Consider the following 16,346-nt stretch of genomic DNA (forward strand, 5'->3'; position numbering starts at 1 on the left):
ACCAATGCGCTTTATCTTGCCTGACCACCACTGGGCTTGCAACTTGTAAATGAGCCCTACCGTATGTGTCCCCTTTAACATAATACAATATACTTTGTTTGGGTTCCTCACTATGATCCTGCTCATTCATTCTGTTTTCCATGCTTAGGTTCCCAGGAAACGCCATACAATTGGGATTTTCTCTAGATCGGCAGAAAGTGATTACGATTGGTTACAAAGGTCCCTCAAAACAGAATTCAGTGATTTGGTGGCAGATGTAGGACTCTATTACATCTCTAACAATGGACGGCGGCAGTTCTGGGACAATGTCTCTCAGTGCACATTTGGGATCCTGTATCACACTATGAGGAGAGGGAGGCTGAATATCACCGATGTGACTGACTCTCTGTATGATGAAGAGCTGCAATATATGGCTGGTGTTCTAGGTATGTATAATGCAAAATAGATGGGAAACTGTGCTTAATGCTCCCAACTCCAATTGCAGGAACAGAGAACAGGGAGCCAGATTTATACAGATCAGCTGGGATTCTCATTGGAGGATTCTTTTGCATTTCAATGCTGCCAATGCGGGCCCTAGAGAGCTGGGAAAGTTTTATTGTGCAATATTGCTTTAAGAATACAGCCCTGATGTTGCTGGACTACAGCTCCCAGCATGCCTCACCCTTCATTATATGTTACATTATTCTGGGATTTGTAGTCCAGCAACAACTGAGTAAAGTTTGGTTGAGCAGCGCTGTGCAGCAGGGTTTAGTGTCCCTTTAATGCTCCCCAGTGCAGCAGGGTTTACAACCCCTTTAAGCAGTGATTTGAATGTCTCTACCTATAATTCCTTAGTGAAAACTAAAACCTCTAATTTTGGTTTGTAAAGGGGAACTAAACCCTGCTGCATTGCATGGCTCAAACTTTACATGCAGCACGTGTGAATACCTTCTGTTGTCAGAAAGATCTTACTGCATGTCATGTATTGTGAATGACTCTGTAGCTCATTTTATCCCTTCTCACCCTAACCTAAAAATCATGGTTTCTTTGCTTTGTTTATCTCCAAGTCCTACCCACTCAGAAGCCATTTTCTTTTGCACTTGATCTTGCACTAAGGATCTATAGAGTATTTGCAGCATGCGGAAAAGAGCCAGAGTAGTACATTTTATAATGTGCAGAATTCATGCCTCACCTTTTTGCAAAGCATTTCAGGGCCAATGAACACACATTTAAGAAATTATACAGACCCCAAAGGGAGCAACCTACTTTTTTCCATTTTATAGATTTTTGCATTTCAGTAGGGTACAAGAATGCTGCTCTTATTCAATTAACCATGCTTCCATTACTACATGGTCACATACCTGGGTCAAAGGTCACACCCTTACTACTGCATTTTAAAGGAACATTACACCTTCTTGTTCAACATGAGTACAATAATTGAGACTTGTTTTGGATTTACTTTGGGAAACTAAAGCTTAATGTTTGATTCTTGTGAGGTAGATACAGATGCAGCCAGCAAGTTTTCACTTTTTGTCTCACAATGTGTAGACAACATTTTTTGAGTGTTAAATCCTGCCTCTAGATGGTGCTAGAGTGCAAAGACTTGCCAGCACAACACAGCAGAAAACACCACAGAGTGTGCACCACCTGGTGTTGGTATTTTGGTATTTCTTCCCGCTTGTTTTTACCCAGCTGCAACACTGTCCACCTGTGCCCCCCAGTTTTGTAGAAAACATAATTATAGATGCAAGAAAATTCACAAATGAGAATTCTACTGATAGAAACCTAATTATAAATGCAAAATAATTGACCAATGAGAATGCTTATTCCCAGCACTTGCTTTTATTTTACATATAGAGATAATGATGTCATTTTTCCCTTCATTATATGGCACAGGAATCAGACATGGGGATAAAGGGACAGACTTGTTCAGTGCTGGGAAACTGTGCTTAATGCTCCCAACTCCAATTGCAGGAACAGAGAACAGGGAGCCAGATTTATACAGATCAGCTGGGATTCTCATTGGAGGATTCTTTTGCATTTCAATGCTGCCAATGCGGGCCCTAGAGAGCTGGGAAAGTTTTATTGTGCAATATTGCTTTAAGAGTGCAACTCTGATGTTGCTGGACTACAGCTCCCAGAATGCCTCACCCATCATTATATGTTACATTATTCCTGGATTTGTAGTCCAGCAACAACTAAGGTTTGGTTGAGCAGAGCAGCAGGGTTTATATCTCCTTTAATAAATTGGATCCACAGGCTGGATTTGTTTTTATAACTCACATATTTATTTTAATGTGTTTGCAGGGAAGAAGAATGTGATTGTGGTTGCTGATGACCTGGAAGACAGTAGCACGGTACAGAAAGACAGAATCCTAGTACAACAGCGCAGTATTGGGGAATACGCCTGCGATCTGGTGCTACTCACACAAGCAGATAAGGGAGACAATGTCCGACTGGAGGGAAAGCTGGGGAACATTAGATCTGCTCTACAAGTCACAAGTCCTTATGTGCAGCCAACTGAGAGAGAGGATGAAGATAATCAGTTGATAAGAACTTGGGAAATGCTTTATAAAATGTCATGTGCTTCTACTAGTGCTATAAAAACACGTTTCAAGCAGGAAAAATCCATTAGTATTGATAAAGAGCTTGGCACTGGAGTTGGCCAAATAGTTCAGAAAACTGGTAAATATGATCAAATAACCTTCTTTGTTCTTTGGCTTACTTTTCCTGGCCAGTTTACCATTCCTGAGGAGTTGTATAAAAGAAAATACCCTTCAAATTGTCTATTAAGAATCCTTTGTCATTGTGTTTTCCTCAGAAAGTGTCACCCAACTGATATGAATATTTACTTAAAAATTATATTTAAGTCATTGAGAACATAATGTGCCAAAATTTTGCTGGAATTATTTCCTTGCATAGACTTACCAGTGTGCTTCATCCCCATTCAGTTGTGGTGGGGGACATTCACTAGAGAATTTATGCCATTAAAGGGACACTAAACCCAATCATAAATTCTACTGACTGAAAACTCAATTACAGATGCAAGAGAAGTGACCAATGAGAATGCTGATTCCCAGCACTGTGTCAGGCCCCTTGCTGGTACCTTACATATAGAGATAATTATGTCATTTTCCCATCATTATATGGCACAGGAATCAGACATGGGGATAAAGGGACAGACTTGTTCAGTGCTGGGAAACTGTGCTTAATGCTCCCAACTCCAATTGCAGGAACAGAGAACAGGGAGCCAGATTTATACAGATCAGCTGGGATTCTCATTGGAGGATTCTTTTGCATTTCAATGCTGCCAATGCGGGCCCTAGAGAGCTGGGAAAGTTTTATTGTGCAATATTGCTTTAAGAATACAGCCCTGATGTTGCTGGACTACAGCTCCCAGCATGCCTCACCCTTCATTATTTGTTACATTATTCTGGGATTTGTAGTCCAGCAACAGCTGAGTAACGTTTGGTTGAGCCGTGCTGTGCAGCAGGGTTTATATCCCCTTTAATATCAGTGAGTTGCTGTGGCTTTACACTTCTTACCAAACTGTTCCATAGTCTTTCTTTCCAGGAACGTTTTCTCTCATTGCCATCTATCAAATATAAAAAAAAAAAGAAAAACACAACATGGCCACCCACACAGGGAGCTCCTTCCTGTTGCTGGGGGCATGGTATTGTTTCCCCAACCAGAGTGTGGGTTCTATTAACCTGCACTTCCGGTGGGATAAAAATTTTCCACTGATAGGTGCCCTTTAAGCACAGTTTCCCAGCACTATACAAGTGTCATACAATGAAGGGGAAAATGACCCTTTATAATGAAGTTTTTGGTCAGTAGAATTCTCATTGGTGATTTTTCTTGCATCTATAATAATGTTTTCCAGCAACTTCTATAGCAAAACTAGGGGGAAAGGTGTGACAGTTTTATGGTTGGGTTAACATCCCCTTTAAAGTGTGGGGTCAGCTTTACAGGCTATGACTATGAAAAACTTTTCTTAGTAAAATTTAAACATTTTCTTTGAACATTTGTTCACCAAATAACATAATCAAAGCACCCCCCCAACAAAAACATAATTTTCTCGAGTTAAAGAGGGGGTCAGAAACTTTTTTTCCCCTAACAGGTCCCTATGGTGCCACTTCATAGTTACATAGGGTTGAAAAAAGACCAGAGTCCATCAAGTTCAACCCATCCAAGTAAACCCAGCACCCACAACCCACACCTACCAATCTATACACTCACATACATAAACTATATATACACCCACTAGTACTAACTGTAGATATTAGTATCACAATAGCCTTGGATATTCTGCTTGTTCAAGAACTCATCCAGGCCCCTCTTATAGGCATTAACAGAATCTGCCATTACAAGATAAATAGGAACCCCCTACGCTGCTTCAAATGGAAGCTCCGTTCCTCTAATCTAAAGGGGGGGGCCTCTGGTGCGCTGATTGTTTTTATGGGAAAAAAGAACATCCCCCATCTGCCTATAATCCCCTCTAATGTACTTGTACAGAGTAATCATGTCCCCATCACTTCACATCACATCAACATATTCTCTTAAAGCCTGACACTAATATTTGATTTTTTTTTTAGCATCAGCACATACCAGTCTCATATTGCTAATGGGTTGGGCCAATATGCTTGTTAATGCATCTCAGATTTTTATTTATATTTTTTTTAAAATACAGAATGCAAGAATAATAAAATAGAAGAAAAAGCAGCAGAACTGGAACTGGTAAGTAACAAACCCTTTCTAGCATCTGTCATACTTACAGCTCAGCAAATAGAACAGGGAGGGGTATATTTAGTAGTAGCAGGGCCCCATAAGTCATATAAAGCATTACTTTCATCACCATCTCTCCCTACTATACCTGCTATCCCACAGCCCCAGTCCCTTCCCAGAGGCTATTATCCCCCCACAGCTACTATAGGCACCATCTCTCCCTACTATACCTGCTATCCCACAGCCCCAGTCCCTTCCCAGAGGCTATTATCCCCCCACAGCTACTATAGGCACCATCTCTCCCTACTATACCTGCTATCCCACAGCCCCAGTCCCTTCCCAGAGGCTATTATCCCCCCACTGCTACTATAGGCACCATCTCTCCCTACTATACCTGCCATCCCACAGCCCCAGTCCCTTCCCAGAGGCTATTATCCCCCCACTGCTACTATAGGCACCATCTCTCCCTACTATACCTGCTATCCCACAGCCCCAGTCCCTTCCCAGAGGCTATTATCCCCCCACTGCTACTATAGGCACCATCTCTCCCTACTATACCTGCTATCCCACAGCCCCCGTCCCTTCCCAGAGGCTATTATCCCCCCACTGCTACTATAGGTACCATCTCTCCCTACTATACCTGCTATCCCACAGCCCCAGTCCCTTCCCAGAGGCTATTATCCCCCACTGCTACTATAGGCACCATCTCTCCCTACTATACCTGCTAACCCACAGCCACAGTCCCTCCCCAGAGGCTATTATCCCCCCACTGCTACTATAGGCACCATCTCTCCCTACTATACCTGCTATCCCACAGCAAGTGTTGCATTCCCTGTGCTGTCAGGCGATTTGCTGTACTGGTTTGAGCACTTTCATTATGTTTGCTAAATGTAATCAATGAGGTTCCGTACCTGCAAAAGTCAAGTTACTTCTCATCCCATTCATATAGCGCTCTTCTTTTAGGCTGAGTATAAGAGCTATTTTTGTTACACATCATTAGTCTGTGCTGCATGTGGTTAAATAAATTATTAGAGCTGAAAGCTCAGAGGGAACAGGGAAGAGTAATGTGATTATTTCAGAAACAGTACACAATATTTATTATTAATTTTCAATGTTTCTTATTTGAAATGGATGAAGCTCATATTCATTTTTTGTTTTCATGTTATTTCCCCTTTTGTATAACATTATTTTGAATTATTGTTTAATGTGGGAGTTTGTAATTTGTGCCCAGCTTACAGAACCCCAGAGAATCGGAATCTTCTCCAGATCGGCAGTGAGTGATTACCAGTGGCTGCTAAAGCTCCTTAAATCAGAATTCAGGGCTCCGGTTTATGAAGTTCGACCCTGTAACATCTCTAACATTGAGCACAAAGAGTTCTTGAAGTTTCAGTGCACATTCGGGATCCTGTATCACATGAATAGAGGGAGGGAAAACATCACTTATGATCCCAATAATGACCTGAAACTTATGTCTGGAGTACTGGGTAAGGAACAGTTTGGACGCTAGAGAAATGGTTACAAAGGGCAGTATGGCTTTACCATCCTGTATAGGTATGAGGAGCTTATTATGCTCACTGTATCCAGATTTCATGCTAACTCTCCATGTGGTACAACTGGTAAAACACACTGCTTTATACACAACTTATGCATTCATTTAGTGCCTGCTACTAACGGTTTTGTCAGTTGATTTTTTCTATTAATTAATTATTCAATGCGTCGATGCGCCAACACATGATCTCATCTCATTGTGAATTGGTGCAAAATACAAAATAAAAGGATGCCAAGGGACCAAGTTCATTACCCGAGTATAGTTCTTGGGTGCTCCTAAGTGGCCATTTTGATTGATTCTCTGGTTCCGGACTATTCTGATCTGATTCTGACTTTGTTGATTGCTGCCTGCCCTGACTTGTGCCTGAATCTTGACCTTGGCCCTTTTAACCCTTGGACACCACATTCTGGATTATTTCTGTCTGCCTATATTTCTGCTTCCTTTTTACTTTAATTTCTGGTAAGGCCCGTCGGGCCATGACAGTAGGTTCTTTTACAAACTCTTATTTTAGGGTAACAAAGGCCTTTTAGTGCTAGACTCCTTAGTTTGACCTTAAAGGGACACTAAACCCTGCTGCACAGCGCTGCTCAACCAAACTTTACTCAGTTGTTGCTGGACTACAAATCCCAGAATAATGTAACATATAATGAAGGGAAAAAAATGACATAATTATCTCTATATGTAAGGTACCAGCAAGATGCCTGACATAGTGCTCGGAATCAGCTTTCTCATTGGTCAATTCTTTTGCATCTATAATTATGTTTTTCAGCAACTTCTATAACAAATCTAGGGGACGCAGTGGGAAATGGTTGGGTTTACACCCCCTTTAACTGGTAAATTATGTTTGAATCCTTTCTTCCAACATTTGGTTTGCATTGGTGAGTAAGGCTTCAGGCACATGTTAGTGCTTCATGATTTGAATGTTGTGCAAATGGGCATTTTTAGAGAAACCCACAATTCCCACAACCATATGATATGCACAAATGTAATGTGGGATGCAGATGCTGTATCAGTGTCAAACAAAGTTGTATCACCTGCAAAGATGGAATGATGAAACACTATAGGGCTGAGGGTGGAACACATAGCACGTTGCCTTAATCTCTGCAGTTTGCCCACTTTATTCTACACTCCAGTTGCTAAATCGCAATGTTTTGTTCTATCTTTTGTTTTCTCTGTTCCCAGGGAGGGAGAATGTGATTGTGGTTGCTGATGGTATAGAGGGCAGGTTCCCCACAGAGCACAATATTGGGCAATACGCCTGTGACCTGGTGCTCCTCACACAAGCAGATAAGGGAGACCAAGGCCGGCTGAGCGAGATGCTGGGGAACATCAAGCAAAGAATAAACACAGCAACAAAGCTCAAAATCAACAGCAATTACAACATAAAGGAGAGAAAAACAAATTTCCCAGAGCCTGGATATCAGCAAGGTACAGTAGCACCGGCACAAAAACAACTCTTATGTCTCTTAATAGAAGTGCTTCTCTATGAGTCTATAGAATGTTTATCTGAAGGAAGATCCCTGGCACTAAACTGAGCATGCCCAGGACAGCAGCATTTGGGTGGCCCCAAACCTAAATGGGAGGGGCTATATCTGGACTTTAAGCTCAAGTTTTTACAATACTTTCAACTCAAAAAATTTGGGATTTTCTAATGTAAACTCAAAATTTTTGCACAAACTATTCGAGTTTATAAGGCCAGAAAAAAAATGAATTTTAGTAAATGTGCCCCTAAGTCTTTGGCTGCTTTGGGACCTAGAGTGGTGACTGGGAGTTGAAGGCCAGGTAGGAGATTTGGGAGGAATCTAGTAAGGAGGGATCTGGGTGAACATTTATTTGTTATCCTAGACACAATGACTGATACAACAATGTTTTAATGTAACACTAACCTTGATTGGTTCCATTCCCTGTAGGCGCAAATGTGAATAACAGAGAACTGGCTCCCTGTATGGCTGAACAACACAGAAGAAATGAGAAAGCTGCTGGGAGTGGGACACAGGGTCAGAGGCGACTTAGTGTACAACAGCAAACATCTCACAAGCAAGGTGCTGTATCCATCCACTGATGTACCCCCTGAAAAAGACTAGTGGTTAAACATAGTGATGAGCATATCTGTCCCATTTCGCTTTGCCATAAAATGCGCAAAACAGGGAAAATTCCCGAAACACATTTGTCGCGCAAATTTTTTTGTCACCTGCATCAATTTTTTTGTCGCCCTTGCTTTTTAGATGTGACCGGGCCTTTTTTGACGCAACACGCCCCTTTTTGACGCAACTGCGCCCAATTTGATGTGCAACAAAAAAAATTCAGGGCAACAAATTTTTCAGAGGCATCCCTGACAGCGGGATGCGCTGGCTGCAGTCAGGCGTTCCTCTTCTTCAGTTGCCTCTCTCTATATGCTGCTCCTTGTTCGGCGGAGCCAGGCCCTTTTATATGGTTGCGCCTGTGCGTATTGACGTCACACGCACGCACGGGCGCAACCTTATAATGGCCTGGCTCCGCCGAACAAGGAGTCGCATATAGAGAGGAGACGCTGAAGAAGAAGCAGAAGCATGTATGGAGGCACTGTGTATGGGGGATACTACATGGGGGGGCTAATGTGTATGGGGGACACTGTGGGGGGGGCTAATGTGTATGGGGGGCTACTCTGTATGGGGGCCACCTGTGTATGGGGGGGCACCTGTGTATGGGGGCTACTGTGTATGGGGGGCACCTGTGTATGGGGGGGGCACCTGTGTATGGGGGCTACTGTGTATGGGGGGGCACCTGTGTATGGGGGCTACTGTGTATGGGGGGAACACTGTGTATGGTGGGGCTACTGTGTATGGGGGGGCTACTAGGAGTTGCTATATTGTTTTCCTTAGGTAGTACAGTATGAGGGTATAGCACATTTGCGTCTGATCCCGCCATTTCATCTATATAAAAGGAGTATTTTTTAAAAAAATGGGGTGTGGTAATTGGGGCGTGGCCACAAAAGTGGGCATGGGCAAAAAATTTGCCGCACTGCGCGCGCACCACATCTTTTTGTCCCTCTTTTCATTTTTCAAATGTTGGGAGGTATGTTATAGCAGGGTTAAGTCATACAATAATCACATTCTGTACATAGCATAGTGATACCAGTGGGGAAATGCTTATATTACACCTATAAGCCTGTGATGTGCCTGAGTATCCTCATCATTCTTGTATATAATAAGCACCCACCTACACTGAATGTGCTCCCTTTAGTCTTATCACTGTATTTTTAATTTGTTCTTTTTTGCTGTCAAGTAGTCTGTGCTTGACGTCCCTTCTACACACTTATATTTCACCTGAAAATTTTAACTAGTTATTTGTAAATGTTTTTTTCTTTCTATTTAATAGATGGCAACCAGAGAAAAAGTTCCTGGACAGCAAAACTATGGAACAGTTGGGTAAGTATAAAGCCACAGCAACTCACTGATATTAAAGGGATACTAAACCCTGCTGCACAGCGCGGCTCAACCAAACTTTACTCAGCTGTTGCTGGACTACAAATCCCAGAATAATGTAACATATAATGAAGGGTGAGGCATGCTGGGAGCTGTAGTCCAGCAACATCAGGGCTGTATTCTTAAAGCAATATTGCACAATAAAACTTTCCCAGCTCTCTAGGGCCCGCATTGGCAGCATTGAAATGCAAAAGAATCCTCCAATGAGAATCCCAGCTGATCTGTATAAATCTGGCTCCCTGTTCTCTGTTCCTGCAATTGGAGTTGGGAGCATTAAGCACAGTTTCCCAGCACTGAACAAGTCTGTCCCTTTATCCCCATGTCTGATTCCTGTGCCATATAATGACGGGAAAATGCCATCATTATCTCTATATGTAAGGTACCAGCAAGGGGCCTGACACAGTGCTGGGAATCAGCATTCTCATTGGGCTTTTTTTTGATTAGTTAGAGTTCTTAGTGGCAAATTTTTTAGATTAATTTTTTTTTAAGTAAAATTCTATAGATCACTAGGGGACATAGTGGGACAGTGTTGCAGTTGGGTTTACAACCCTTTCAAAGGGTATGTAAATCGAACCTTAACACTGTCCAACTGCTTCCCACCAATGAGAATTCTACTGATGAAAAACCTCATTAAAAATGCAAAAAAATTGACGAATGAGAATGCTGATTCCCAGCACTGTGTCAGGCCCCTTGCTGGTACCTTACATATAGAGATAATGATGGCATTTTCCCGTCATTATATGGCACAGGAATCAGACATGGGGATAAAGGGACAGACTTGTTCAGTGCTGGGAAACTGTGCTTAATGCTCCCAACTCCAATTGCAGGAACAGAGAACAGGGAGCCAGATTTATACAGATCAGCTGGGATTTTCATTGGAGGATTCTTTTGCATTTCAATGCTGCCAATGCGGGCCCTAGAGAGCTGGGAAAGTTTTATTGTGCAATATTGCTTTAAGAATACAACCCTGATGTTGCTGGACTACAGCTCCCAGCATGCCTCACCCTTCATTATATGTTACATTATTCTGGGATTTGTAGTGCAGCAACAGCTGAGTAACATTTGGTTGAGCAGCGCTGTGCAGCAGGGTTTAGTGCCCCTTTAATTTTTTCATAAATTGTGTGTCATGCAGGATAAAGGAATACTCAGCGGCATTTATTTGCATAGTTACACGCTGTTTATATTCAAACAGGGCAGCTTTAGCAGTGAAATAGTGCAACCAACTAAAGAGAAGCAGAAGGTCGGGATATTCTCCAGATCAGCAGAAGATGATTACCGGTGGCTGCACAGGTTCCTTATATCAGAGTTTAGCGGCCATGTTGAGGAGGTCAGACCCTGTCACATCTCTAACAGTGGGAGGAGTCAGTTCTGGGAGGAGGTGTCTCGCTGCTCGGTCGGGATCCTGTATCACACCAAGAACAGAGGGAGGATTAATGTCACTGATGTGCCGGGCTCTCTGTATGATGAGGAGCTGGAGTATTTAGCCAATCAGCTGGGTAAGTCGCTGGGCTCCCTCTCACACTCCCACAGTGAGGGACTTACTGACAAATCCTCGGTTTCATTCTTTTTTTCATTTCTTATTCACAGAATCATCTAATCACATAACATTAAACCAGAGATAGAGATAAACAACAAATTAGCAATTTATGGGGTTATGTAAGAAAAGACACTAAGGGGCCCATTTACTCCTTCTCTAAAGAAAAGTTCAAATCTTTCTATATGTTTTTTCAAGATTTACGTATGTGTTTTTTGGCAGTATACGATTAAAAACCACGAATGTTCGAGATTTATAAAACTTTATGTAACTTTTTTAGACTGACAAAAAACACGCCAAGTTTATGTCCTATGGAGGCTTTTATTACTCGGATTTTTAGAGTTTTACTGTAAAAAACTGAAGATCTAGAATAGACAGTGACAGCCTGTTCTTGACACATTTTCAAGGGGAAGTTAATCACATAATTGTTTTCTATTTCACACACATTCAAGGACAACTTAAGCACATTATTGTTTTTCCAAGATGCAAGTAAGTAAAATGTGAAAATGGATGCCAATGCTCCTAAAATGGCTGCTGGAGCACTTCCTGTTCGTGTAAAATAAAGAGGATTCATGGAAATAAACATCTGTTTAAACTTCCTAAGTTTTGGAGAAATGGCCTGTTTAAAAGCAAATATCTTATTGGTCGCTATGGGTTACTGCTCCTGGGCAAACTTAGTGTCTTTTATTACATATGGGGAAAGTCTATAAATCCATCACATTGATGCAGTGAATGAGTTGGTGCAGTCGCACTGAGACCTATGAATGTGATTATCTGACATGTTCCCCTCTGTGTGTTGCATTTGCCCATATTCCAGGGAAGGACCGAGTCCTGGTGGTGGTGGATGACCTGGAAGACAGTGGCCCTGAGGAGAAGCAAAGGATTCTGGGGAGCCAAGGAAGCATTGGGAAATGGGCCAGTGACCTCATTCTCATCAGCACCAATGAGAAGAAACATATTAACTCCACAAACTCAATGTTTAAACTGCGCAATAATTTTAATAGAATAACACAGATTTAATTTGTTGCTACTTATTCCTCCCAGTGTTCAAAAGGCAGGACATTTAAGGCCACACCCCCACTCTATTGAATCCATAACCAGTTTGTAAAATGGCCTCCCTTTTCATCCCCCACACCTCACTCACTTTTCACCTACATATATGTCCTGGGAAATAAGGGAGATAATTGCTATTAAACATAATGTATCTGTATGTGTTTTAGCTATGGAAATGCCATGATTAGATTTATGTTTTTCATAGAAACAGATTTGCACCTTTACTCTGAATATTAAGTAAAAGCAGTGAGAACATACTCCCTGGGCCTGACCAACTGTGTTGGCTTGTGTTTGCTCATTGTTTGGCATGTTAAAGGAGAACGAAAAAGTTTAAAATTTGAAAATCATTAGAAATGCTGTATTTTGTATACTGAACATAGATATACACATTATGAACTTACTGCACAAGCCCAGGGATTGAGAGGTCTAATTAAAGTAATAATTTATGCTTTCAAAGTTGTCCAAGGGGGCCTCCATGTTGTTACTTTGTTAGACCATCTTTTATAAGATTTGGCTCCTGCACATGCTCAGTTTGCTCTGGGCTGCTGTTGGGAGGCGGAGCTTAGGGAACGTAGTAAATTATCAAAACAGCACATCAGGTAATATCTGCAATAGAAGCTGATTAATAATTAAAATCATAATATGCAGACTGCACTGGTTCCTGTGTTGCCCTGTAATGTAATGTGGGTTTTAGTGTTTTTGCATTGTTTAATAAAACTTTCCCAGCTCTCTAGGGCCCGCATTGGCAGCATTGAAATGCAAAAGAATCCTCCAATGAGAATCCCAGCTGATCTGTATAAATCTGGCTCCCTGTTCTCTGTTCCTGCAATTGGAGTTGGGAGCAATAAGCACAGTTTCCCAGCACTGAACAAGTCTGTCCCTTTATCCCCATGTCTGATTCCTGTGCCATATAATGACGGGAAAATGACATCATTATCTCTATATGTAAGATAATATCAAAATGGCTGATATAGTGCTGGGAATCTAATTAGCATTCTCATTGGTCAGTTCTCTTGTGTATATAATTTTTTCTTCCACCTCTATAGAGAACTAGGTGGAATCTAAAAATGAATCCCATTGGCACAGAGACACAGGTGCATCATGGGTACAGGTACATATAAACTAGCGCTGCCCTATTATACACATTGTATTACAGGATATCAATAAAAACAAGCTTTAGCTCAGTATTCAGACATAACTTGTTTACAACAGACTCCCAAATATTCCCATATCCCCATCCCCCAAAATATCAGCTCAGAAGATAATTGGGGCTTTTTCTAACCAAAACACATTCTGAATTCTATCCTTCTACAAATGACTCTCTCTAACACTTGCATTACACTGACCAAAGCAAAGGGTTGCTGAGCAGCCTGGGGGTTCCATACACAGCCTGTTTATAATAGTGAGAGCCCAAACTCTGAACTGAGTGTTAATCACTTTGCATATGCAAATCAGCATGTCTGGGAAGGAACATTGGGGCTGATTCACTAAAGTGCGATAAGCGTTATCGCATGCTTTTTTTTGTTAAAAAGCATGTGATAAATATCGCTTGATTCACCAAAGTAATATCGCATGCGATAGTGTTGAATAGCGCATTACTGCAATGCATTATTTTTAACGCATCGCGGCAACTGTCACATAGAAATAATACTAACGCATGATTCACAAACACTTAGGCGCACTAAATATCGCATAAGTCTGTGCGAAGTTTAACCCCTACTTGAGGCAGGCGGTAATTATAGAAAAGTACAGTTAATGAGCTTTTGGCAACACAATATGGACTTTGCAGTGGGATTTATTCAAGTCTGTGTTGGCCCCAGAGTGATGCAGCCTCCAAGTTGCAGGGAAATGGTAGTTTTCAGAAAAGTAGTTTTACGATAACTGAGTTAAAGGTCATTTATACTAAAAGAATCATTTACAAGAAATGGGAAGGGAACAATGAGAAGCTTTATACACTGGATGCTTAATTTCCTAACAAACGGCATGTAGAGAGATGGCAGCGACTTCTGTAATGTTCTTGCACAGTGACTTTTAGCCTGTCTGTTGAAAAAAATGAAGGTGCTTACAGTATAAGGAATTAAATTAGTTGCTCCTTGTTCGTAGCCCTCAAAAGGGCGTTAGTGAAGGCCAGTGGGCACTGTAGGGATCTTTCAAGCTTTCCTCAGGGTTCCTGCTACACAGACTGACAGTTAGGCAAGGTGTAGCTGCTGGCTCAGCCGTTTGCCTGGAACCTCCAAGTCTCTCTGGGAATTCCAGCTCCGCCTCCTCAGCCACCAACACCAGTTGTCACCAGTTGTTCTTTGTGTTGGAGCGGCTAAAGATTCTTGCCCATCTTCATTATACAGGGGATCCCGATTCCTGCCGTGGGTTTCTGAATCAAGATTCAGTTTATGCTTACTGATAAGTCTAAAATCTAAAGTTGCCTACATTATTGCTCTGCTCTTCGTAAAGGCTGTTGCCTGGGCTTCTCCTCAGTGGGATCATGATGATCCTAATGCCGCTGCTTTCATTTCTAACTATCAAGAGATCTTGGAAGCCCCAAGTCATAAGATCAATACTTCTGTCACGATTATACCACCGCTGTCTAGAGGGTCATTTGCTCAGTCCCACACACCTGGCACCCAGCTCAGACTAGCGGCACAGCACCCCAAAGACCAACCAACACCCACAAACTCATACACAACTTGCTGCCCCCACTCTCATGCTTCTTACACTGGCGATGAGAGATGCCAAGCACTCTAGTAGAGAAAGGGTTAATGTAGGGAACTGACACTCACACTCTCCTTACCAGCAGTCAACGGGTTAATCAGCATACAGCATGCAGAGGGTTAAGGCACCCAGTTACACACTCGGAGGGTAGGTACGCTTTAGAGCATCAAGGACAAACTTATTACATTTTATATTTATTATTATAAAAGGTATAACAGTGCGTATGTACAAGATTTTACAAATAGGACATACGTTAAAATAAGTACAAATAGTTTTGTAAAATAAAAGGGAAAAACATAGAAGTCCTATACTGTACCAAGCAAAGTCCTTCTAGTCCTGGAGGCAAGGGAAAACCACGGGATAAACCTCCAATTGAAATTGGTCCTGCAAAGTAAATCCAACTTGGAGTCAGAAGAGCTGACTATTTATCCCAGTGTGCAGGGACATCAGGTAACTGGACACGCCCCCCTCCCTCAGGAATGTAAGGGGTGTGGCCATTAGCAGGACACAGTGTGAATTTTATGACCCCCTGAGTAATATAATGTCCATAACTCCTTATGGGAACATAATAGAAAGATGAGATTAAATGTATCAGTTTTATATGATCCCACCGGTCCCATACAGACTAAACATCACTCCCCTGCCCAGATATTCCTACTGACCAACCCAGTGCCCAAAGCCAGTCCTGTTTGGACTCGTATGACAGGCTGTACTAAATGAAACATATACTCAGGTTTTGGTACCTCTAGTATAAATGGTATGGGTTCTGGAAAAATAAATGTTTTTGAGTTTCGGTTATGGTGTGACCTCCACATCACCTATAATGGGTCCTGATGTGAACTCTAAGTCACCCCCATGTGGGCTTTCCCTCCCCCACATGGCATGGCTCTTATCAGCCGGGGCTTAGAGCCGGGCATCCCCTCCCCCACATGGCATGGCTCTTATCAGCTGGGGCTTAGAGCCGGGCATCCCCTCCCTCACATGGCATGGCTTTTATCAGCTGGGGCTTAGAGCCAGGCATCCCCTCCCTCACATGGCATGGCTTTTATCAGCTGGGGCTTAGAGCCGGGCATCCCCTCCCCCACATGGCATGGCTTTTATCAGCCGGGGATTAGAGCCGGGCATCCCCTCCCCCACATGGCATGGCTTTTATCAGCCGGGGATTAGAGCCGGGCATCCCCTCCCCCACATGGCATGGCTTTTATCAGCCGGGGCTTAGAGCCAGGCATCCCCTCCCTCACATGGCATGGCTTTTATCAGCTGGGGCTTAGAGCCGGGCATCCCCTCCCCCACATGGCATGGCTTTTATCAGCCGGGGATTAGAGCCGGACAT

The 16,346-nt window shown here is 42.5% G+C and overlaps 1 protein-coding gene across 1 annotated transcript; it reads left to right on the plus strand.

Annotated features, from left to right (window-relative positions):
* The first annotated feature begins 154 nt into the window (after positions 1-154).
* On the plus strand, positions 155-12,760 carry LOC116407654. The gene is made up of 7 exons (XM_031893390.1): positions 155-425; positions 2,287-2,664; positions 7,436-7,681; positions 8,164-8,295; positions 9,611-9,660; positions 10,910-11,213; positions 12,069-12,760. The coding sequence occupies exons 1-7, from the start codon at positions 344-346 to the stop codon at positions 12,269-12,271; spliced, it is 1,395 nt and encodes a 464-aa protein (XP_031749250.1). The 5' UTR covers positions 155-343; the 3' UTR covers positions 12,272-12,760.
* The last annotated feature ends 3,586 nt before the right edge of the window (positions 12,761-16,346 follow it).

This window comes from Xenopus tropicalis, chromosome 9 (genome assembly GCF_000004195.4).
Source record: "Xenopus tropicalis strain Nigerian chromosome 9, UCB_Xtro_10.0, whole genome shotgun sequence".
Lineage (NCBI taxonomy): Eukaryota > Metazoa > Chordata > Amphibia > Anura > Pipidae > Xenopus > Xenopus tropicalis.

Bases quoted from the DNA above. Each gene is read 5' to 3' on its own strand.
- LOC116407654 (XM_031893390.1), top strand. From the start codon at position 344: ATGAGGAGAGGGAGGCTGAATATCACCGATGTGACTGACTCTCTGTAT. The intron at 426-2,286 runs GTATGTATAATG...ATGTGTTTGCAG, and splicing joins ATATATGGCTGGTGTTCTAG to GGAAGAAGAATGTGATTGTG. The intron at 11,214-12,068 runs GTAAGTCGCTGG...CCCATATTCCAG, and splicing joins GTATTTAGCCAATCAGCTGG to GGAAGGACCGAGTCCTGGTG.